At 42.5% G+C, this 23169-nt stretch overlaps 1 protein-coding gene across 4 annotated transcripts in view; it reads right to left on the bottom strand.

Moving 5' to 3' along the window:
• Positions 1-660: 660 nt before the first annotated feature.
• Positions 661-23169, bottom strand: part of FAR2 (fatty acyl-CoA reductase 2) — a 239770-nt gene continuing 217261 nt past the window's right edge. For 3 of the 4 annotated variants that reach the window (XM_075070688.1, XM_075070684.1, XM_032781346.2), the window contains 4 exons: positions 15177-15348; positions 7072-7201; positions 3963-4090; positions 661-2102 (listed from right to left, as the gene is read on the bottom strand). In XM_075070688.1, the coding sequence (XP_074926789.1) occupies positions 1940-2102; positions 3963-4090; positions 7072-7201; positions 15177-15348 (593 nt within the window). In that variant the 3' untranslated portion in view covers positions 661-1939. The remainder of the gene's footprint in view (positions 2103-3962; positions 4091-7071; positions 7202-15176; positions 15349-23169) is intronic. The other variant, XR_012656761.1, reaches the window with a different exon arrangement.

Raw genomic sequence — 23169 nt, 5'->3', positions numbered from 1 at the left:
TTTTTGCCTTCCTCTGCAGTGTGGGGCACAGGTCACTTGCTGGAAGGTTCACTGCACTTGAAGTCTTTAAACCATGATTTGAGGACTTCAATGGCTCAGACACAGGTTTGATACAGGAATGGGTGGGTGAGATTCTGTGGCCTGCATTGTGCAGAAGGTCAACTAGATGACCATAATGGTCCGTTCTGACCTTAAAGTCTATGCTAAAAGCCTCCTTTGGAATGTGTTTAAACTCTGTTACTCATTTGGAAAATGGTCTGTAGAAGATGGGGAAGGAGAGGTAACTTTACTAGTTCTATCACTTTTCAAGAAATAATTGCTTTTGGCCATGATTTCTCTTCCCCCCCCGCCCCCCCCCCCCGTTGCCTTCACTGTCAGAAGCAGGTATAATTTCGAAATAATGGCCACTTCATAGACATTTGACTATTCTTGGCCTTAAACTGCTTCTTGTATCACATTTTGTGATGCAATGTTACTTGTTTGGGAGGCAGAAGGGACAAAGTTAGACAGATTGGAAACTTGCAAACACTTTAAAAAGGAGTCATTTTAAAGTCTTTTAATCTTAACAAATGCTCACTCAATTCACTGAATGTAAAGAAAATGTTCCAGTTCTCAATGAGACTTAATCATTTAAACACTGAAAGCTTAATAATGTGTGTGTGTGTGGGGGGCTGGTACAAAAAAATCAGCCTTTCAGTGGGATCCTAGTTGCAACTCCTTATCCATCTTCTAAGCTGCAGCACGCTGATAGAGCACTATGCTCTTTATATATCACATGCAATCCCTCTCCAACAGAAGTCAATGAAAAATGTCTATTGTCATCCCTGAAAACAGGACTGGGCCCATTACTCAGACTGTCAGCAATGGGAGCAAGATCGGGATGCATGATCCATAACAAAACATGGTTACTAACTTTGCTTAATTACACTTTCTTCAACAAAGTGGGTGCATGAATCTTCAGGGGAATTTAACTATAGGGAAAGTTTGAAAGGGGAGTAACAAGCTGTTTTTCAGCTAGACAAAATAAATGTTAGCCAAAAATCAGAATTTCAAAGCACAGTGATCTTTTTTTCAAAATGACTGATTCAAAAATATCTTTGCTTATGCAAACCTTGAAGAAAATATTCTCCTTTCTATTGAGTAAATACAACTCCTCTCAGGCCATATAAATTTTCCAAGCAAAAGCTATAGTGGTGATAAAAGAGGGTTTTTTAATGGAAGACAAATTATAGAGATTAATGCTTCTCCCTAGTAAAGTCACTTGTGTGTGTGTGTGTGTGTGTGTGTGTGTGTTCATGCTGATAAAAAATGTACATGGCTTCTGTATATCTCATCAATCAAGGCTTGAAAGTATCAGTCCTTGGCAACCTGAGAGAGATCTAAACCACATTATCAGCCTTCCACAGTTTACTTTTTCTTACTTCCTTTAGGTCTGAGTGACACAGAGAAATAAATCAGTGAGAGGTTTTCTTAAATGCAATTCACAAGTTTAGCTCAATGAAACCAACAGGGCCAAATACCTTATTAGATTGTGAAACCACACTTTCTATTTCCTTGTCTTATCATATTCCTTTCCTAATTTCTATTCCTTTAAAATTTGCAACTATTAAGGAGAGAGGTGGGGATGACGGTGTCTAGCTCTTAGAGTTTGGATGGAAAGATGGCAGCTTTGGTTAATCCATCCTCTTGCACACCAGAATCTAGACAAGACTCAGAATAACCCATGCCTAAAGCTTCAGTTATAGCTTTAAAATTAGCATGGTCCTATGGAAGAAAGTTTGCATATTAAAGCATTAGTAAAAAGATAATTGTGGTCATAGTAACAGGACACATTGACTGCAGGCAGCTGTTGGTGGTGGTGGATTCCCTGCTACTTTCAAGCCCAGATGCCCACAGATGCTGTTTAGAGGAGAGAAGGACCTTTTGGCCGCTGATTATTTCAGTGCCTGAGGGTGCTTGATGCCCTGAAATAGGAAAGGAACTTATAGCAGAGGCTCACAACGAAGTACCAGATGTTGCGAGCCATCTGCGACCTTGCAATGAAAATGCGCCAGATGATCACAAGGAGGGTGGTGTTAAATGCATACTGGATGTTCCTTAGCCTGACAAATAAAAGAGAAGCACATTAAGAAAAATTACTTAAAACAATACTGAGATGCAGCCTTAACATCTTTGGATCAAACTTAAAGAGGAATTTCTCCATTGCACTTTTAAAGTGATTTTATTTATAAAGTGGAATGATGTGGCCCTCCTGCCTTTTCTGTTTGTTAGCAAGGATACCGGTGCCTAAACAGGTGTCTCCTTTGTGTCCCAACGCTACCACCTCCTACATGACCTTGCATTGAAATTATAAGGCAATGAATGCAGTGATGTGATAGAGTCAGCTACACCAGCATGCCTCAGATGTCTTTGATTCCATGCATTCTGATTTCAAACCAGAACTGAGACTGAATTAACATTGATGGCTAATTGCCTAGGGATGGACTAATTGATGTCCTATTGTCCATGTTTTACTCTGGTGTGTCAGCAATTTTTAATAACGTCGACAATGAGGTTTTGGTGACTGGCTTATGGAATGTTTGCAGGGATTGACAAAATGCCCCTTCAGTGGGTTTGTTCCTCCCCTGCTGCAACATCTCAGACAGGTAATGTCAGGCAATGGTTCATCCTCCCCAATGGTCCACTTTTCAGAATCTTGCAGGGTTCTGTTTTTTTTCCTACCACTCCTGTTCATTGCGCATGTCAAGCCATTTGGGGAAACTGAGATGATTTAGGCTAAAATGTCATTATTATACTGATTATATTAATCTCTGTATCTACCTTTTGTCAAACACAGCTTCTACAATTCTACACATTCCTTACTTTCCTTAGCCTGGCCAAGGTGAGGATCAGGACAAAAGCAAACTAGCTCTGACCTAGCCTGGTCAAGATTGCTTAGTCTTTTTTGTGTATGTGCGCTTTGTTCTGATATTTTGGCTTGTACTGGTAGTGATGGAGTTTATGCCACACATTTGGGTTACTATGTAGTTTATATGTTTCCGCTTTATTATAGAAGCACTTAGAAACTAGGAATATGAATCTTTAAAAATTACTCATGATTCATTTGTGACATCCCAGCAATGGCAACAGCCTGTCTTACACTTGTAGTTTCACAGGAGCAAGTGTTTTCCAGAGTGAAAAGTGCTGTGCCTTGAAAGGCATAACACTGGTCCTCCAGCAGAAGTGCTTCTGTCCCCCTTTGCATGTTCTTTGTCACTTACGAGTATTTGGTCTGGAGGAGGTGAGCAGGGCTTACCATTTTTTAATTTGAAAAAAGGAACCCAAGATCTTTATTAGAATGTTTTTTAGAACTTTATAGGTTCTAGTTCCAAAATACCAAATCCCACTTTGAAGCCTTTACTTTATTTGGGAATGGGAGACTGGGGAGATTTTACCCTCACTCCCTATCTCCAGTACAAGTGTATTTCTAGATTGTTCTAAAGTTTTACACAACCCCTGGAAATTGTCATCAATCTTTAGGAATTTCGCTATAGCCAAAGCTGCTCCTCACCCCTTTATTTTTTCCTGTCCTGAATGAACCTTTGGAACTTTTGCAGCAACAGATCTGTAACCCCTCTCTGCCACTTTTTTTGGGGGGGGAAAGGGGGTGAGGGGAAGTTTGACTACTTCCATGATAGTATAATGTGCTGCTGCTGGACTAGGGGGCCAGCCCAAACCTCCTTTTCTTACCAAGATGGGCAAGGAAATATTAGGTCAGATCCTCAGCTTATGTAAATAGAGAGCTATGTCATTTTTATCTCACACAAGATCATTCTCAACTTGATGCAGGTATGATTCATCTGTCCTCATCCCAGGAATCATATTATTCAATTTAAAATGGAAACCCTTGCCTTAAATACCCTTATATACAGCTACCCAAAGCAGCTGGGTGCTGTTGCCACATTTGACCATGTATGGCTTACTTTCGTAAGTGCTGCTTTGCTGCAGGAATCCCAGACATGTCCTCATTCAGCAAATATTTCTTTGCACCTATGCAGTAATTTTCAATGTATTCTGACCAATGCAGCTGACGCACATCAAAGTTGAATAACTGAAATTAAAGAAAAAGGAAATTAATTAAATGCAACAGTCAGATTTGCAGCATGAATAAAGCTGTACAACTCCATGATGTGATCTTGAACTGAGCTTCACTCGGAACAAAGCCTAGAAATTTCTGAACCACGAGATTCACTGAAGACATGTGCAATGAAAAAAATGTTACTCCAACTCTATCATACTAGTCTTCATTAGTCACCTGGTTCTGCTTTTAACTCACAACCCTCCGACCTTAAAAAAACTAGGTATTTCCTACCAATGGTCTTGCATGCAGTTATCTGTATATACAGAGTCACAAAAAAAGAAATACCATCATGCTAGAACACAGCCTGCATATTGAAAATTCATCAAAACAAGTCCCTGTTCACTGGTGTCATACTGGGATTATATTTTTAGGGAAAATAAATGAACCAGACACTGAATCAACAGGTCCCCCTGTGTCAGCAATTCAGCTGGGCAGAGCTACATTCTCTCTTGGCATCGTGGCTCCAGAAATCCAAGAAATTGCTTATTCAGTTGTTTGACATCAATTTGTCTGATTGCCTTGCTAATGACATTTGGTTTCACAGATCAAGATTTTAAATGGAAAAGTGTCAGCAATGCTCTCAGGGATTATAGGTCTAACAGAGCGAAGAAACAGCTTAAGCAAAAAAGAATGAAGAGGAAGTGCTTTCTTTGCAGAGAGAACTGTTAACTGTGAAGCAGGGTTTTATGAATGAATAACAAAATGGCTGACGTGACTCTACAGAAGTATTTTCAAGCAAGATATGCAGAAAAGAACTCTTCACTCTCAAGCCCACCCAATCCTTTCAGCTGGTGCAAGAGCACTGGCATCAGCATGGCTGGCAGCTAGAAGATAATTCTGGGTATGGCCATATAAAACAGGTATACCTAGCTATACCTGGAATTTACTTCATCTCTGGATCCACAGTGTAGGGGTTCCATGACTTGTGAGGCTTCGTACCACAGTGGGGATCTGCATGAGTATTTCATAAGGGACTAGACCAATTTTATTTGATCACTGAGTCCCCATCTCGCTCCATGTATATGATACAGCCCCACAGGTACGTTGAAACTCATCCTAGATCTGCTCATTATATTCCTTCAGCACTGTTGCTTCTTTTTCCATCCCTGCCCCACTCATATGCAGAAGTACTTAAAACCAGCAAAGAGTACATTAGATTTTGAAATCCTGCAGTTATTGCTCTATGGGGGCTCAAATCTAACAAGAACTTGATCATACTGTGTTTTCTCTGACTAAGATACTGTACTATTTTCTAAAATATTGTACTTACAGCCCTGTCCAACTCCCAATGACATCAATGGACAGAGGAGGTTATTCAAGTTATGTGGTCCCTATTTGTATTCCAAACATACGTGCTATGCGCCGGATCCAAAAGATTTTTTGTAGCAGTGTCCGTTGACTGGCACGTGCGTCATGAGTTGCCTCGTGTCTCAGGCAAGGTTATATTAAGTCATGTGGGTCAATGCCTCTTCAGTCACTCTCTTACCGCTGAGTAGATCAGTTTGCAGCAAAGGGGATGGAGGACAGGTACTGGAATATAAATAGGCACCACACATCTTGAAGAACCTCCAGTTACAGGCAGAGGTGACATGTGGGTGGGAGGCACAAAGGGTCACATGTCCCCCCAGAGATGCTGCTTGGTTTGTATTGAGCATGCTCACATGGACTGAGCAGGCTCAGTAACATCTGCTGAAGCCACTGCCCTCATTCTGTCCCCCAACTCTCAGCAGGTACGGGTTGTCTCTGGACAGGTAAGGAACATCTTTTTCTTCACGTTGTGGTCCCTATATGTATTCCAAATGTGGGTAAGTATCGAGCAGTGATCAGCATGGAGATGGGTGCCAAGATGCAAGAGGTAGCACAGCTTGCAATTTGCCATGGCCCACTGCAGCATCTTCACCCATCTCTTGGGTGATGGTGTAATGGGTGGTGAAGGTATGTAATGAACACCACATCATGGCCTGATGGAAGTCCTGCCAGGAGACGTCTGCTAGGGAGCTGGATGTGGCTGCTTGCACCTGCATCGAGTGCACTGTAATTCCGTCAGGCCGTGGGATGTTGGGAAGTGTGTAGCATTCTCAGATGCAGCTGGATACCCATTTTGAGATTCGGTGGGAGGAGAGAGCTTGGCCCTTGAATCAGTCAGTAATGGAAATTGTCTTGTTGACATGCAAAAGGCATAAGTTCTGTGGAAGCAGAATGCTCGTGCATCATGGACATAGAGGGAGTGGAGGGTCCTGTCTGCAGGGGAGACATGTGGCTTAAGATGGAAGACTGGGAGGCGGACAGATTGGATGAGGTGGAACTCAGAGGCCACCTTTGGGAGGAACGTGGAATGCAGTTGCAAGGAAACCTTGTCTTATGACAGTGTAAGTGTGGAGATAGGGGGGTAAGCCATCATGGCAGCTACTTCGCTGACCTGCAGAGTCAAAGTGATGGCCACAAGAAAGATTACCTTCATGGAGAGAGATGAGAGGGAGCACGTTGCCATTGGGTTGAAGGGTAGAGAGGACAAGATTAAGGTGCTACAGGGTTGTGGGTTTTAGTACCAGTGGGAAGCTATTGAGAAGACCTTTCATGAAGTGAACCGTGGTGGGGTGAGTAAACACTGAGTTGCCATCTTCAGTGATTGGTCCATCTCTTTTTTTTTTTTTTTTTTTTTTTTTTTTTTTTTTTTTTTTTTTTTTTTTTTTTTTTTTTTTTTTTTTTTTTTTTGCTGCCTTGCAGAAGCAGAACATCCTCCTAAATGAAACTGAAGGCTTGTACAAGTCTAACAAAACTGGGGGGAAATAAATTATTTCTCTTTCTTTCAAGGAAGTGTTTTTAATGCTGCCCATTCCTGGAAGATGCTATTTGAAGGCTCACCTATAACTCAAATATGATAGGCTGGAAGACTGGAGGTAAACAGAACTGTGGTTGAGAATGAGCAATTTAGCAATAGGTATACTTACTCTCCTGTCCTCTGGACTGAGCTGGGTCATTAACATGTTCGTATTTTCTGAAGACCACTCCCAGGACTGACAGGTGAAATATTCCAGAAGCATCATAGACTTGTGCAGCCGATTGAAGATCTTCATCATCCTGGAACAGTGCAGAGGTGTTGGAGCCGTGCAGAGCCATAGCAGCACATATAATGAAATAAGGAGAACTTGCTCTTATCTGAAAATTTGAGCTTCATGCAGGGCTCTCCTGCTTTACATAATAGGTTTCTCCATGGAGCTTAATGGCTTAATTGCTTTTGCTAGTTATTGTGAAGCTGAGTTTTGGGACTCAGCCATCCACCAGCAGCCTCCTCTTCTGTTCAGCAGGCTGATAACTTGCTTAGTTGGACTTGTTATATATTTGCTGAGGCCCTGATCCTGTAGCTGGCTCCTCAGGTACAGACCTTGGTGCCTGAGAAGATCACTATTGACATCAGTGAGACTCAGCATGACCATGATGCTGTACCTACACATAGCCAGTTGCTGGACCATGATCTAACTTACTAGTTTGAACCAAACAACCGTAACAACTGACTAAGTCCTAGAACATAGGACACACATTACCTATAACATAGGCCCTGGATATCTTACAGACTCCCTTTCTCCTTGTGTACTACTGCAGCAGTTTTGAACAGTTCCAGTGCTCTAAATGATGTCCCCTTTCTTAAATGGGAAGGGCCTGGTGGCAGAGCATTCTGAGTGAAGGATTCTTGACTTCTGTAAAAGTCATAAAACCATAGCTGCTGTGAGTCTGGTAGCTATCTTTCAGAATTCTTTTCCAGGGGAAAGATTCATAGATTCTTAGGCCAGAAGGGGCCATTGTGATCATCTAGTCTGACCTCTTGCACAAAAACAGGCAATAGAACTTCCCCAAAATAATTCCTAGACCATATCTTTTTTTTTTTTTAAAAAAAAAATCCAACCTTGATTTTAAAATAGATTCTCCATTGTTGACCATCACAATCCTTGGTAAGCTGTTCAAGTGGTTAATTACTCTTGTTGTTAAAAGCTATGCCTTATTTCTAGTCTGAATTCTTCAACTTCCAGCCATTGGATTGTGTTACACCTTCCTCGGCTAAACTGAAGAGCCCATTATTCAATATTGGTTCCTCGTGTAGATATTTATAGACTGTAATCACCCCTTAACCTTCTCCTGGTTAAGCCAAATAGATTGACCTCCTTGAGTCTATCACTAGAGGACATGTTTTCTAATCCTTTAATCATTTTCATAGCTCTTCTCTGAAACCTCTCCAATTTATCAACATCCTTCTTGAACTGTGGACACCAGAACTGGATAGTATTCCATCAGTGGTCTTACCAGTGCCCTGTACGGAGGTAAAATAACCTTTCTATTGCTACTTGAGATACCCCTGCTTATGTGTCCAAGGACTGCATTACCTCTTTTGGTCACTGCATCACACTGGGAGCTCATGTTCAGCTGATTATTCACCACGAGCCTCAAATCTTGCCCAGAGTCTGTTTCCCAGGATAGAGTCCCCCATCTTGTAAATATGGCTTACATTCTTTGTTCTTTGGCCTCTCTGAAGATGCTAATAAGGGTAACAATGGTGAGGCTGGGTTTTGGGGACACCTGTCCAAAGGGAGTTGGACACTGACCACTAAATCCTTCCACACAAGCCACCCAATCTGCTGACGGAGTAACAATTCAACCCAGGTTAACTCTGGCTGGCACCTGGAAAGTAAATGCATCTTGATGGCTAAGAAGTAAGGACTAAGTGTTTGTGGGGGAAGATTATGGGTGGTTGCCACAGCAGGTAAGGGGGAATCTGAATCATCTGGGCACTTGCTGGGGGGCAGGAGACCAATAGAAGATGTAGCATCAGGGACAGTGGAGAAGGCAACATGATGCTGTGTGAAGGAAAGGAACTACTTGAAGGTGTGGAAGTTGGAAGAGGCATCTGAGGGACAATAAGAATTCAAGCTGATGAGATGAAGGAAGGTTTGGATCTAGACATTGCAATGGACAGTGAGAAAGAAGTCAAGGCTATGTGTAATACTGATAGACTCCGGTCATCTGCGCGTGGGATTGAACTGGGGACCTCTAGAGTTTAATGCATGAGACTTTACTGCATGAGCTAAAGGCCATATGGCCCTTAGCTAAGGCTGTAGAGCAGACTCATTAATCACTAGATGGGACAGAACATAACACCCAGGAGGCAGGTGGGTTACATACACATTTGTCTGAGGTGGAGAAGAGGGGTAAGGGGAGAGTTTAACAGCTTGGGCAGGCTCAGTGGCATACTTAATGAACTCAGTGATGCAAGGCTGTGTCCTGTTTGCCCCGCTCTGAGACTGAAAAGTTCAAGGGGTGGGAGGTACTTCTCAGCCTGAATAAATTCCAAACTGCATTTGAAATTAAAGTTTAGGATTATAGCTGACATTTCTGCATCTACTACAAGAATTATTGCAGGGATATAGACAGATATAGACTGGAGGACAAGTGCTTGCAAGAATAATAGGGCTCAGATTTTTCTGGATGTGATAGCGGATGGATTTCTTCACCAAGTAGTTGAAGAACCGAAGAGAGGGGATGCCATTTTAGATTTGGTTTTGGTGAGCAGTGAGGACCTCGTAGAAGAAATGGTTGTAGGGGACAACCTTGGTTCGAGTGATCATGAACTAATTCAGTTCAAACTAGATGGAAGGATAAACAAAAACAGATCGGGATTAGGGTTTTTGACTTCAAACGGAAACTTAACAGAGTTAAGAAAATTAGTCAGAGAAGTGGATTGGACTGCAGAACTTGTGGGTCTAAATGCGGAGGAGGCCTGGGATTACTTTAAGTCTAAGCTGCAGAAACTATCGGAAGCCTGCATCCCAAGAAAGGGGAAAGACCACAGGCAGGAGGTGTAGACCGAGCTGGATGAGCAAGCATCTCAGAGAGGTGATTAAGAAAAAGCAGAAAGCCTACAAGGAGTGGAAGAAAGGTAGGATTAGCAAGGGAAGCACCTTAGTGAGGTCAGAACATGTAGGGATAAAGTGAGGAAGGCTAAAAGTCGTGTAGAGTTGAACCTTGCAAAGGGAATTAACCAATAGTAAAAGGATCTATAGCCACATAAATAAGAAGAAAACAAAGAAAGAAGAAGTGGGACCCGTATACACTGAGGATGGAATGGAGCTTAAGGATAACCTAGGCATGGCCCAATATCTAAATAAGTACTTTGCCTCAGTCTTTAATAAGGCTAATGAGGAGCTTAGGGATGAGGGAAGGATGTTAAACGGGATGAAGATATGGAGGTAGTTATTACCACATCTGAGGTAGAAGTCAAGCTTGAACGGCTTGATGGGACAAAATCGGAGGGCCCGGACAATGTCCATCCGAGAATATTAAAGGAACTGGCGCATGAAATTGCAAGCCCGTTAGCTAGAATTTTTAATGAATCGGTTAACTCGGGGGTTGTACCGTACAACTGGAGAATTGCTAACGTAGTTCCGTCTTCAAGAAAGGGAAAAAAGTGATCCGAGTAACTACAGGCCTGTTAGTTTGACGTCTGTAGTATGTAGGTCTTGGAAAAATTTTTGAAGGAGAAAGTAGTTAAGAGACACTGAGGTCAATGGTAATTGGGACAAATTACAACACGGTTTTACTAAGGTAGATCGTGCCAAACCAACCTGATCGCCTTCTTCGAGAGGTGACGGATTATTAGACAAAGGAAATGCGGTAGATCTAATTTACTTGATTTCAGTAAGGCATTTGACACAGTTCCGCATGGGGAATTGTTAGTTAAACTGGAAAAGATGGGGATGAATAGAAAATTGAAAGGTGGATTAGGAATTGTTAAAGGGGAGACTCCAACAGGTCGTACTGAAGGGTGAACTGTCAGGCTGGAAGGAGGTTACTGTGGAGTTCCTCAGGATCGGTTTTTGGGACCAATTTTTAAACCTTTTATTACTGACCTTGGCACAAGAGCGGGAATGTGCTAATAAAGTTTGCGATGATACAAAGCTGGGGGGTATTGCTAACACGGAGAAGGACCGGATACCATACAGGAAATCTGGATGACTTGTAAACTGGAGTAATAGTAATAGGATGAAATTTAATAGTGAAAAGTGCAAGGTCATGCACTTAGGGATTAATAAGAATTTTCGATATATAGCGTGGACGCATCAGTTGGAAACAGAGGAGGAGAAGGACCTTGGGGTATTGTGTTGATCGCAGGATGACTATGCCCGCCATGCGTATATGGCCGTTAAAAAAAGCAAATGCGGTTTTAGGGTGCATCAGGCGAGGTATTTCCAGCAAAGATAAGGAGGTGTTAGTACCGTTGTATAAGCGCTGGTGAGACCTCACCTGGAATACGTGGCAGTTCTGGTGTCCCATGTTTAAGAAGGATGAATCAAACTGGAACAGGTTAAAGAACGGGCTACTAGGATGATCCGAGGAATGGAAAACCTGAACCGATGAGAGGGGATGCCATTTTAGATTTGGTTTTGGTGAGCAGTGAGGACCTCGTAGAAGAAATGGTTGTAGGGGACAACCTTGGTTCGAGTGATCATGAACTAATTCAGTTCAAACTAGATGGAAGGATAACAAAACAGATCTGGGATTAGGGTTTTGACTTCAACGGCTAACTTTACAGAGTAAGAAAATTAGTCAGAGAGTGGATTGGACTGCAGAACTTGTGGGTCTTAATGCGGAGGAGGCCTGGGATTACTTTAAGTCTAAGCTGCAGAAACTATCGGAAGCCTGCATCCCAAGAAAGGGAAGACCACAGGCAGGAGTGTAGACCGAGCTGGATGAGCAGCATCTCAGAGAGGTGATTAAGAAAAAGCAGAAAGCCTACAAGGAGTGGAAGAAAGGTAGGATTAGCAAGGGAGCTACCTTAGTGAGTCAGAACATGTAGGGATAAAGTGAGGAAGGCTAAAAGTCGTGTAGAGTTGAACCTTGCAAAGGGAATTAAACCAATAGTAAAAGGATCTATAGCCACATAAATAGAGAAAACAAAGAAAGAAGAAGTGGACGCTATACACTGAGGATGAATGGAGCTAAGGATAACCTAGGCAGGCCCAATATCTAAATAAGTACTTTGCCTCAGTCTTTAATAAGGCTAATGAGGAGCTTAGGGATGAGGGAAGGATGTTAAACGGGAATGAAGATATGGAGGTAGTTATACCACATCTGAGGTAGAAGTCAAGCTTAACGGCTTTGATGGGGACAAAATCGGGGGCGCCGGACAATGTCCATCCGAGAATATTAAAGGAACTGGCGCCATGAAATTGCAAGCCCGTTAGCTAGAATTTTTAATGAATCGGTTACTCGGGGGTTGTACCGTACAACTGGAGAATTGCTAACGTAGTTCCCGTCTTCAAAGAAAGGGAAAAAAGTGATTCGAGTAACTACAGGCCTTTAGTTTGACGTCTGTAGTATGTAAGGTCTTGAAAATTTTTGAAGGAGAAAGTAGTTAAGGACACTGAGGTCAATGGTAATGTGGACAAATTACAAACCGGTTTTACTAAGGGTAGATCGTGCCAAACCAACCTGATCGCCTTCTTCGAGGAGGACGGATATTATAACAAAGGAAATGCGGTAGATCTAATTTACTTGATTTCAGTAAGGCATTTGACACAGTTCCGCATTGGGGAATTGTTAGTTAAACTGGAAAAGATGGGGATGAATTGAAAATTGAAAGGTGGATAGGAATTGGTTAAAGGGAGGACTCCAACAGGTCGTACTGAAGGGTGAACTGTCAGGCTGGAAGGAGGTTACTAGTGGAGTTCCTCAGGATCGGTTTTTGGGACCAATTTATTTAACCTTTTATTACTGACCTTGCACAAAGAGCGGGAATGTGCTAATAAAGTTTGCGATGATACAAAGCTGGGGGGTATTGCTAACACGGAAAGGACCGGGATACCATACAGGAATATCTGGATGACCTTGTAAACTGGAGTATAAGTAATAGGATGAAATTTATAGTGAAAAGTGCAAGGTCATGCAACTTAGGGATTAATAAGAATTTTCGATATGACTGGACGCATCAGTTGGAAACAGAGGAGGAAGAAGGCCTTGGGTATTTGGTTTGATCGCAGGATGACTATGAGCCGCCAATGCGTATATGGCCGTTAAAAAAGCAAATGCGGTTTTAGGGTGCATCAGGCGAGGTATTTCCAGCAAAGATAAGAGAGGTGTTAGTACCGTGTATAAGCGCTGTGAGACCTCACCTGGAATACGTGTGTGCAGTTCTGGTGTCCCATGTTTAAAAGGATGAATTCAAACTGGAACAGGGTTAAGAGACGGGACTATAGGATGATCGAGGAAGGAAAACCTTGGGAAGGAATTTTCCTCCAGGGCAGATTGGCTGACGCTCTGGAGGTTTTTCGCCTTCCCCTGCAGCATGAGGCATGGGTCACTTGCCGGTGGATTCTCTGCTTGAGGTCTTCAAACCACAATTTGAGGACTTCAATATCTCGGACATAGGTTAGGGGTTTTTATAGAAGTGGATGAGTAGGGTTCTGTGGCCTGCTTTGTGGAGGAGGTCAGACTAGATGATCATGTTGGTCCCTTCTGACCTATGAGTCTTATGGCCTTTATTATTTAGGATGTCAAACTAGATAATCACAGTGGTCCCTTCTGGCTTTATAATTTATTAACTTAGTGCCAACAATCTTGCTGAAAGGAGCCATCATTTGTAACATCTGCAATAACTATATTTAGCACTTATTACTGTTTATTTGCATTACAGTGCCTAGAGCAGTAGTGGGCAACCTGCAGCCCATCAGGGTAATCTGCTGGCGAGCTGCCAGACAGTTGGTTTACATTTACACAGCCGCCCATGGCTCTCGGTGGCCACGGTTCATTGTTCCTGGCCAATGGGAGCTGCATGAAGTAGCGTCCAGCACATCCCTGTGGCCCATGCCGCTTCCCACAGCTTCCATTGGCTGGGAATGGTGAACTATGGCCACTGGGAGCCGTGGGAAGCCGTGCAAATGTAAACAAACTGTCTGACAGCCCGCCAGCAGCTTATTCTGATGGGCCACAGGTTGCCCACCACTGGCCTAGAGGCTTCTTGCACTGCTCTAATTTATGCCCAGTTTTCTATGATTCCTAGGGGCCATTCCTGAAGTTGGGAATAACTGGGGCTCTAAGTGTGTGCCCCATTTCCTTCAGACATGTCAGGGGGTAGGGTAACATCACAGGTGCTAGAGCAGCTCCAGGCCATCCAGGGATTTCCCTACAGCTGGCTGGTAAAACCAGCTCTACGCTGCCTGAGTGGGCCAAAGCAGGTGGCTTGGGCCACTGTTCAAGCTTTCTTTTGTGATTGTTAAAGAAGCTGATTTATTATTTACACAGGGGTCCCCCACGAAAAGGTCATGGATTCCTTCATTTTGGTTAGCCACACTGTTGCCAAAGTTCAGAAATCATCTAAGTGTAAACGTTCTTTTTAAACGCAGTTCAGAGCTTACGAACACTCATTACACCTTTCCAATTGTCAGACTGTTGCATGTGTGTTGTCACCTGCTGGACATGTCACTGACCTACAGGTCAAAATAACTGTGTGGTAACACTCTGAACATTGCCAAGCCTGAGTTTTTATGCATTGACACAATTTCACAACAGACTGAACTAACATCAGAATATTGCAGTGATCTAAAGCTTGCAGTATGCACGGCAACAGGGTCAGGTTTAATCAGACAATAAAAGTAAGGGACTGAGGCACCACCCTTTTGTCTACCCACACTAGCTGTTCAATGCTTGACCTGATTTCTCTTTGTGGGGTTTTAGTAGTGGGACCAGAGGGAGAGGCCACTCCTAACCTTCTGGCAGCTTGGGAAACTGCAAATTTTGAGACCAGCTCCATGGAGCTGAGTCTTATTGAAAATCTAAGACTCTCCCATGAAAGCTGAGAGAGCTGGGAGCTGTATGCTGAGCTGAGCAAATGGGGTTCAGTTCTTTCTTGAGTAAATGGCTCAAGAGGAGTACTGGAAAAAGGAAGACAACCAAAAACTTTAAAGCGAGTGCAGATACTGTAGGGCTGACTTTTTCAGGACATGTTAGAGCCCTTCTCTTCTATGATATTTTTAGGTATGATAATATATGGAGTAGCGCAACTTCTCACCTGGGCTTTCTTCCTGTTAATCTCAAGTAGAAGTCATAGAGCATGGCTGGAGCCTTATGACTGACAGTTATCCAGTACTGGTTTATCAGGTGGTTTGAGGTCATCTGAGCCTTGGGTATTCTGAAGGCCTGCTCAAGGGGGTTCCTTTTGAATGTGGATATGACATGGTATCCTGTAAGATAACGGAACAGATGTTTTGAATTAGACATGCATCACTTTTAGAACAGGCTGCCATGAGCATATCGATTGTGCTCAAATCTATTAATACTATCAGGTAATGGTCCTAGGGAAATAGTTGGATTATATGATTTACATTTTGTCAGAGGAGAAAGAGGCTTTTTCATGCTGATTAACTCATACCATATACGTATGGTACAGTAAAATAAAAGGAAGTTCTTCTTCACGCAGAGCACAGTCAACTTGTGGAACTCCTTCCCTGAGGAGGTTGTGAAGGCTAGGACTATAACAGTGTTTAAAAGAGAACTGGATAAATTCATGGTGGTTAAGTCCATAAATGGCTACTAGCCAGGATGGGTAAGGAATGGTGTCCCTAGCCTCTGTTTGTCAGAGGATGGAGATGGATGGCAGGAGAGTGATCACTTGATCATTGCCTGTTAAGTTCACTCTCTCTGGGGCACCTGGCATTGGCTACTGTCAGTGGACAGATACTGGGCTAGATGGACCTTTGGTCTGACTCGGTACAGCCATTCTTATGTATGTAAAAAAAGTGTTATAGATATAAAAATCAACAATGAGAGCCACTAATCAGGTTTTTACATATTTCCCAGCTCATGCATGGCCTTTGTTATATTTGTCACAAATGTGTGTTGGATGCAGTCTCTGTCTCTACCTTTTCCACTGTCCTTTAAGAGAGGCTAACAAGATAAGCATGGCCCAAAATTTGATCAGTTTTATATTTATACATTTTAAAAAACATAAATCTCTTTGCAAAAATCCCCATCATTCATTATAGTTTGAGGGACTGATCCTACTCCATGATGGCAGTTTTACCATCAAAAGGAAAGGGGGAAGGATCCAGGTCTATAGGCAGTCTTCATATTAGGAATGGATGCCTTTCTGAAATACGCCTCTACCTTGATATAATGCTGTCCTTGGGAGCCAAAAAATCTTACCACGTTATAGGTGAAACTGCATTATACTGAACTTGCTTTGATCCGCTGGAGTGCTCAGCCCTTCCCCCCACCCGGAGCACTGTTTTACTGCATTATATCCAAATTCGTGTTATATAAGATCATGTTACATCAGGATAGAGGTGTATATGCTTTAGTCAAACATAAATTATTGGGCCGAATAGAGGAACAAATGGCTTATTCTATGGCATGCATTGCACAGGAGGTCAGATAAAATAATCTAATGAGCCTTCTGGCCTTAAAAATCTATGAATCTGGGCTGCTAGTTATTTAAAACAAATGCTTAACTAAAACTTAATGGCAGCACTCATGAGCAACTCTACCTTAAGGAAACAACATATGATGGAGGAAACATTTCAAGGGGGAGCCAATTTCCACTTTAAACCTCTAACAGTGAATTCTAATAGCTCACTGGTTTAAGCATTAGCCTGCTAAACTTAGGGTTGTGAGCTCTAATCCTTGAGGGGACCACTTAAGGATCTGGGGCAAAATTGGTCCTGCTAGTGAAGGCAGGGGGCTAGACTCGATGACCTTTCCAGGTCCCTTCTAGCTCTATGAGATAGGTATATCTCCCTATTATAGTGGTGTAAATCCAGGGGAATGCCATGAATATCAGTGGTTACTCCAGATTTACTCTTATAACTCAGAGCCAAATTTGACCTATTAACTTTAAACTATGATTGTATTTCTTAAGAAAAGAGAACTTTAATTTTCAAAAAAGTGCCAGTGCATATACTGGGTTATACTGAGAAGAAACAGCTAACATATCTGTATATTCTATATACTATATATTCTGAAATCCTCATCATATTCTTTCAGAGCAGAATTGGTTTAGGGTAACTAATTGCAATCATCATATATACCACAGACTTTTGTGGGATTTGTTGTCTATGTAACAACGAAGTTAATTCCATTAGTCATACCCTATGGAGCCTGAGAAATGAGACTAAAAAGGCAACATTTGTATTCATATCACATACAAATGGTATGACTGCACTTATAACGCTACAATGGCACACCTACAGTGTGGCAGCTGTGCCACTGTAGTGCTTCAGTGTGGACACTACCTACGCCAACAGGAAGGGTTCTCCTGTCAGCCTAGGTAACCCAAGTCCCCAAGAGGCAGTAGCTAGGGCAACAGAACAATTCTTCTATCAGCCTAGTGCCTTCTACACTGAGGGTTAGATCAGCTTAACTATGATGCTCAGGGGTGTGGATTTTTCACAATCCTGAGTGATGTAGCTAAACCAACTTCATTTTGTAATGTGCACCAGGCCTAAGAAACAAAATACTTAGGGCCGATCCTCCAACCTGCTATATGAGGGAATCCCCAGGTAGCATAGAGTTACTGTAATATCACCCCTCCTGATCATTTACACAGAAAGCTCTATCCTGGAACAGACCCTTGGGACCAGAGGCAGCTGCTGATACCTCCAAAAGAATTTACTTTTCAATGGAACCTGTAGCAGGGTGGTCACCCTGCTCCTGCCCTGAAGGGCTCAAAGCAGCCCTGGAGAGAGCTGCAGCAGGAAAAGCTAGGCTGATTGGGGGAAGTAGCCACAGCTGGGGCCACGCCTCAATCAGGTCGTAACTGGCCCTATAAAAGGTCTATGAGCCAGGAGCTCAAGAACAGACTCTCTTGCTAGCTTCTGGAAAGAGAAAGACCTGGGTATTAGGAAGTTGAGCAGGGTACCTAGGGTGGAACAGTTCTGGGGAAGGGCAGAGGGAGCTGGGGAGCTCCAGCCTAGCAAAACCCCAGGCTGCAGGCCTAGTTAAAGGCCTACAAACAGGTACTGGGGCTACAGAGGGGTGGCCCAGAGACAGGCAAAGGCAGCAGGTCCTAATCCCCTTGCCGATGATGAGTGGTTTACAGACTGCAGTCTGCCCCAGGGAGCGGGGGCTAGATGATGACTGGCAGTAGCCACTGAGGCAAGGTGGGTTTACAGGGTTGGGGGTTACTGCTGGGGCAGAACTCCAAGGCAAAGGGCACCGGGTCTGGGAGGGACATGGGGACCAGCAGCAGGCAAGACACCGGCCTGCAGAGGGTGCTCCAGGCTGGAAGAGCTAATTCCCAGGACGACCAGCAGGAGGCGCAGACCAGTGAGTCATCACCCCACCATAGAACCACATGGAACTGTATTCTTGTTGCTTTATTCACTTGGCTTATGTCACAAATAGAAAACCCGATCAAAATGTTCAGTGTCACAAATTATGTTTAGACCATCCTCATACAGGATGATTCTAGACTAGTGCCTGGCCAGTCCTCTGCTACATATAGTATGGTCTGTTCATCAGTGTGCTATTCCTACTTAAGCATATGTAGGAATGTAGCCTGTGATTGGGAAGATGCCGGTTAGATTTTGTGCTAGGTGGAGGAGTCAGACACGACATTAAAAAAAAAAAAATAGTACAGTATAATTTTAGCTTGAGATCAGTGTTTCTTTGTTCCTTGTAGCATGTTGGAAACAATGGCTAAAGTCCTCTGTTCCTCAAACTTGTTTAGCAACTGTCTAATCAGAGATAGTATTCCTTTTATTTTGTAATTCTATAGTTACTTGTGGGCCACCGTGTAGAGATGTTCTTGCTTGTGGAGATGCTTCTCTTTACTGTATATTCGTTCACTGAGAAAAGTAAAAGGTGGAAGTGAGAGAGAAATAGTATTACATAATCAAACAAATGAATCTGGTTGAAAATTCTAGCGTGAGGCTATTTTTTTTCTTTACAGAATTCCATATGTATCAAGAAGCTGTAACAATGAATGGCCATATACATTCAATACAGCCCCCTTGGGCCATTAGGGAAAAGAGTTCACAAGCCTTGCCTCCAAAAAAGCACAGATTTGTGCATCATCAAATGAAAGACCAGCTCCACTACTTCATCCTGTCAAGGAAGCCCTAGTACACATAAGCATGTTTGATACAGCCTAGCAGAAGTGCACATACACAAAAGCTAGTACCCCAACTCTGCATTACCAAGGTCCATAATGACAATCTGCCAAAAGACCTATGGATTCTGCTCATCTGGAATTTTAAAATTGGCCCTTCCTTGTTATCACTCTGCATATTTGGATCTGATGCATTTGACCTTTGAAGCAATGGGGGAGTGTACTTTGCCTACCACTTTGAGACAGACCCATGATGACATTACACATTCCAGTAAATAGGCTTTTAACATGCTTTCTTTAAAGAATTTCCAGTTTGCTTACTGCTGTGGCATCTCAGCCCATTACATACCAAATTAGCCTCAATTAACAAAGGTGTGAGACACAGGGTGTGGGGAGTGAAATGCCTCAGATCTGACAAAGCTTTGGCCAATCAGATGAGGTCTTACAATAAGGCTGAGTTAGCTAACGTGGGGTTTGGACAAAACAAGTCCACTGAGAACACTTGCTTGACCTCAGAAATTCACTACTAGTGACTTTCAGCAGAACTGCTTCACTTAAAACCAGCTGTGATTATGGTGCATGGAGAATGAGATGGTCTCTAAAGACAATTACATCTCAAGTCACGTAGAGCTTTAATGACTACAACCATCACCTTGAATCGCACTCAGAGGCGCACTGTAAACCAGTGCAGTGCATGGAACACAGGTGCCCACATAAACCTAATCCACGAGGCAGGCAAGTTGCCACATTTGACAGTAGCTGAAGTGGTTTTCAAGAGTGGTTCCAATAGAGAATGTGGCCCTTAGCTCACTTGGAACTAAGTATGCATGACTGTGACAAGGTCTACATCAGCAAGGAAATTCCTCAACCTCGGAGTTAAATACAGATTAAAAAAAAAATATGAGCTACTGGTGAGTCCAAGATGTACCCTGAGACTGCCAAATCCCTGGTAAGGGAATGAACTGATCCTCTGACAGATGGAGTACTCACAAACCTTGCTAATGCAAACCAAAACAATTTTAAGTGAACACACTTGTACACACACTTCTTCAGTTTTCACCCATAAACAAGTCACCAACACTGACAGTAAGTAAATGAAAAGCAAATTAATAGTCCTAGTTAAGGATACCTGTGTTCTGATGGCTTTAATGGAGGTGGAGAGATATGCAGGAGGGGTTGAGACTGGTGTGTTCTTTCCATAGGCTTTGTAGCTGGGCAGGTAACACACTGTAGGACTAAGTTCATTCTTTATTTTCCCTGCTTTTGTGGATTTACATTGGGGAGAGTCTCACGTGGGCAGCGTTAACTAGATGTTGGTATTTTGTGAAGAAATTTGAATTAACCTTCAGAGAATTTAGCGTTCTCATCTTGGTTCTTCACTCAACATTAACCACAGGATGTCAAAACTCCTGATGTCATAGTTTAAAAATCTTTAAAGTGTTAGGGAAAATAACCCCCCCCCCCATTATCTTAGGCCCTAGGCCTTTGAGCAAAAATAATTTAGAGCTTTAACTTAGCTTGTTATACTGTATAAAGGGCATGCTGAGGCAGAAAGATGTAGTCAGGGCCCAAAAGAGGAACTAGATTTGGATAAAGGGGAACCAGGAGATCTGTTTTGATAACAGCTGACCCTGCTGTCGAGACTACAGAAAAAGTGCTAAAATGGTAAAACCGCAGACTTGACTGGCAAAGACTATAACAGGAAAATAGGAAAATGTGTGAGAGTTGCTTGCTAAATAGCAATATGTATGCCATAGGGTAAATATTAGTCATGTTTTGCAGCATTAGCAATTTGTATTCTAAATAAGGCTGTATCTATGTGTGACATTTTGCGGTTTTAACCTTTATAAGCTCAGTAACATTTGTAACAGGCAGGTCAGCTTAACCCTTGCTAGGGAATACGCTGGCCTCCACTTGTGCACAAGTGAATAATCAATAAAGGTGCCTCAGGCTGTCTGAGCAAATCACAGAGGTGTTCTTCTTTCCCCGACAAAAGAGAGGGTATTAAGGTTGAGGAGGAATTGACACCAGTTCTACTCTGAAAAGTGACAGTGTGAAAAGGGCACCTTCTCACTCAGCAGGCCTGTTTCTTGAGTGTATTGAGAGTTATTTCTCCTTACGTTAGTGTCAAAAATAAACATTTAAAGCCTTTTACCTTAGTTAATCCTGCAGAGCCAGAATAGCTAGGGGAGATGGCTCAGGATTCTGTTAGTCTGCATTGACAAGACAATTGTTTACTACATTTAGACCTGGGCAAATCCACTTGAAAATAAAGGCTTTGCCCACATATAACTGATGGGATAATCTGAAAACAAATGAGCTACCTCCTGTATCTGAGTGCCTGATTTAGCTTGCAGAAGCTTGTGATGAAACCCGAGAAGGAAAACACCCAGCTTACCTCTCCGAAGCCAGGTGATAGTGTTAGCAATACAATGTGGCACCTCTTGAACATGGGAGTAAAGTGGTAAATAGCACTCATCAGGCCCAATCCACTGGAGTATAATCTTCTAAACAGTTTCATCGTCAACATAGAATAAATTCTTTTACTGTGGAAACTAAATGGGTTCCATGCTATTTACAAGTGTGGGAAAATTTAGTCTTTGTACTTCAGACGAGGGCAGATATACTTGACCATAATTACTTCTGTGAATTTTCCTGAATATGCTTGGTCTATTCAAAATCTACATTTGGCCATTTGTTCCTCCGCTGAATGCTAGCAAATATTGTTCCATGTTTCAGGCATTGATCAATCTCCAGATCCCTGTCTTGCTATCTTTCCCTCTCCATTAATCCCACTTTGGAATGATTACAATGGTGGGTTGGAAAGAGAAGAGTTTGAGTATAATTTGACTAATTATTTAAAAAAAAAAAAAAAAAAACTTGCCAAGGAGTGAAGACTGAAAATTAGGGATATAAACCAACCCTGGAGAACAGAAGGCTGATGTGTTTGGATGTCACAATGCAAATAGAGTGAAGGGAGTGTCCAGGCCATCTCTTTGCTAATTACTGTGTCAAGCACGTTGGTGCTCAGCAAATAATCATGAGAGACACGCCTAACCCCATGCATGACTCTGTGGATCAGGTGGGAAATCCCATGAACTCTGTCCCCTCTCCCCTAAAGGAGAGTTCTTTAACAAGTCTCTTTTAAGTCCTGAACAGAGTTCAAGTTTCAGAGTTTATTTAGCCTCTCTCTTTCCTAATGGAAACTCACAAGTGTTGTTTGCTGCCAGTGATATTTGCTGTGATAGTGTTTTGATACCATCTGCAAAAAGTTTTTAGAGCATCATCTGCTTTTATTCAAACCCAAACATTTGCAAATCCAATTTTCAATTATAAACTGATGGAGGTTTTATTTTGGAAGTAGTCATTTATTTAGTCCTCCATCCGCTACTCTTGCTATCTTTGGCTGTGACAAAAAAAGACAAATCATTGTTATATTTATAAAATGCAGCCACTGTCATTTCAAATCACATACCAGACATTGAATTTGGGCAAGTCAGCAGTGCCTTCTCTGTGTTAGCTAATTAAAGCTTCTAGCAAAACCCCTGCAGCACGCTGCCCTGTGTTTCTTCTTGATGTGGAAATCATGTTTAACAAATGGCAGAGGAGACCAGAGAAAATGCTGAAAAGCAGGAGGCAAACATCACCTTTATATTGTTTTAGTAAATACCTGAGATGGCTGTGAGACGTATATGAACATCTCAATGAAGAGAGGTTCGGTTCGGTGACTGGTAGAAAATACAAAACCATTCTGCACAATTGGCATAACTGGTGCTATGGCCAATTTATGATCGAAACCACCTTATTCTATCTGGTAGTTTAATTCCTGCCTTTAACTTCTTTCTCTCAAGACTTAGGGTACGTCTACACTGCACGATTATTTCGAATTAGCTTAAACCGATATTACAAAACAGATCTAATAAAATCGGTTTAGCGCGTCCACAGTGGGATCCCGAAA

The sequence above is a fragment of the Chelonoidis abingdonii genome, chromosome 1 (assembly GCF_003597395.2).
Source record: "Chelonoidis abingdonii isolate Lonesome George chromosome 1, CheloAbing_2.0, whole genome shotgun sequence".
Lineage (NCBI taxonomy): Eukaryota > Metazoa > Chordata > Testudines > Testudinidae > Chelonoidis > Chelonoidis abingdonii.
The sequence above is the reverse complement of the archived record's forward strand: the minus strand, read 5'-3'. Positions and strand labels throughout refer to the sequence as shown.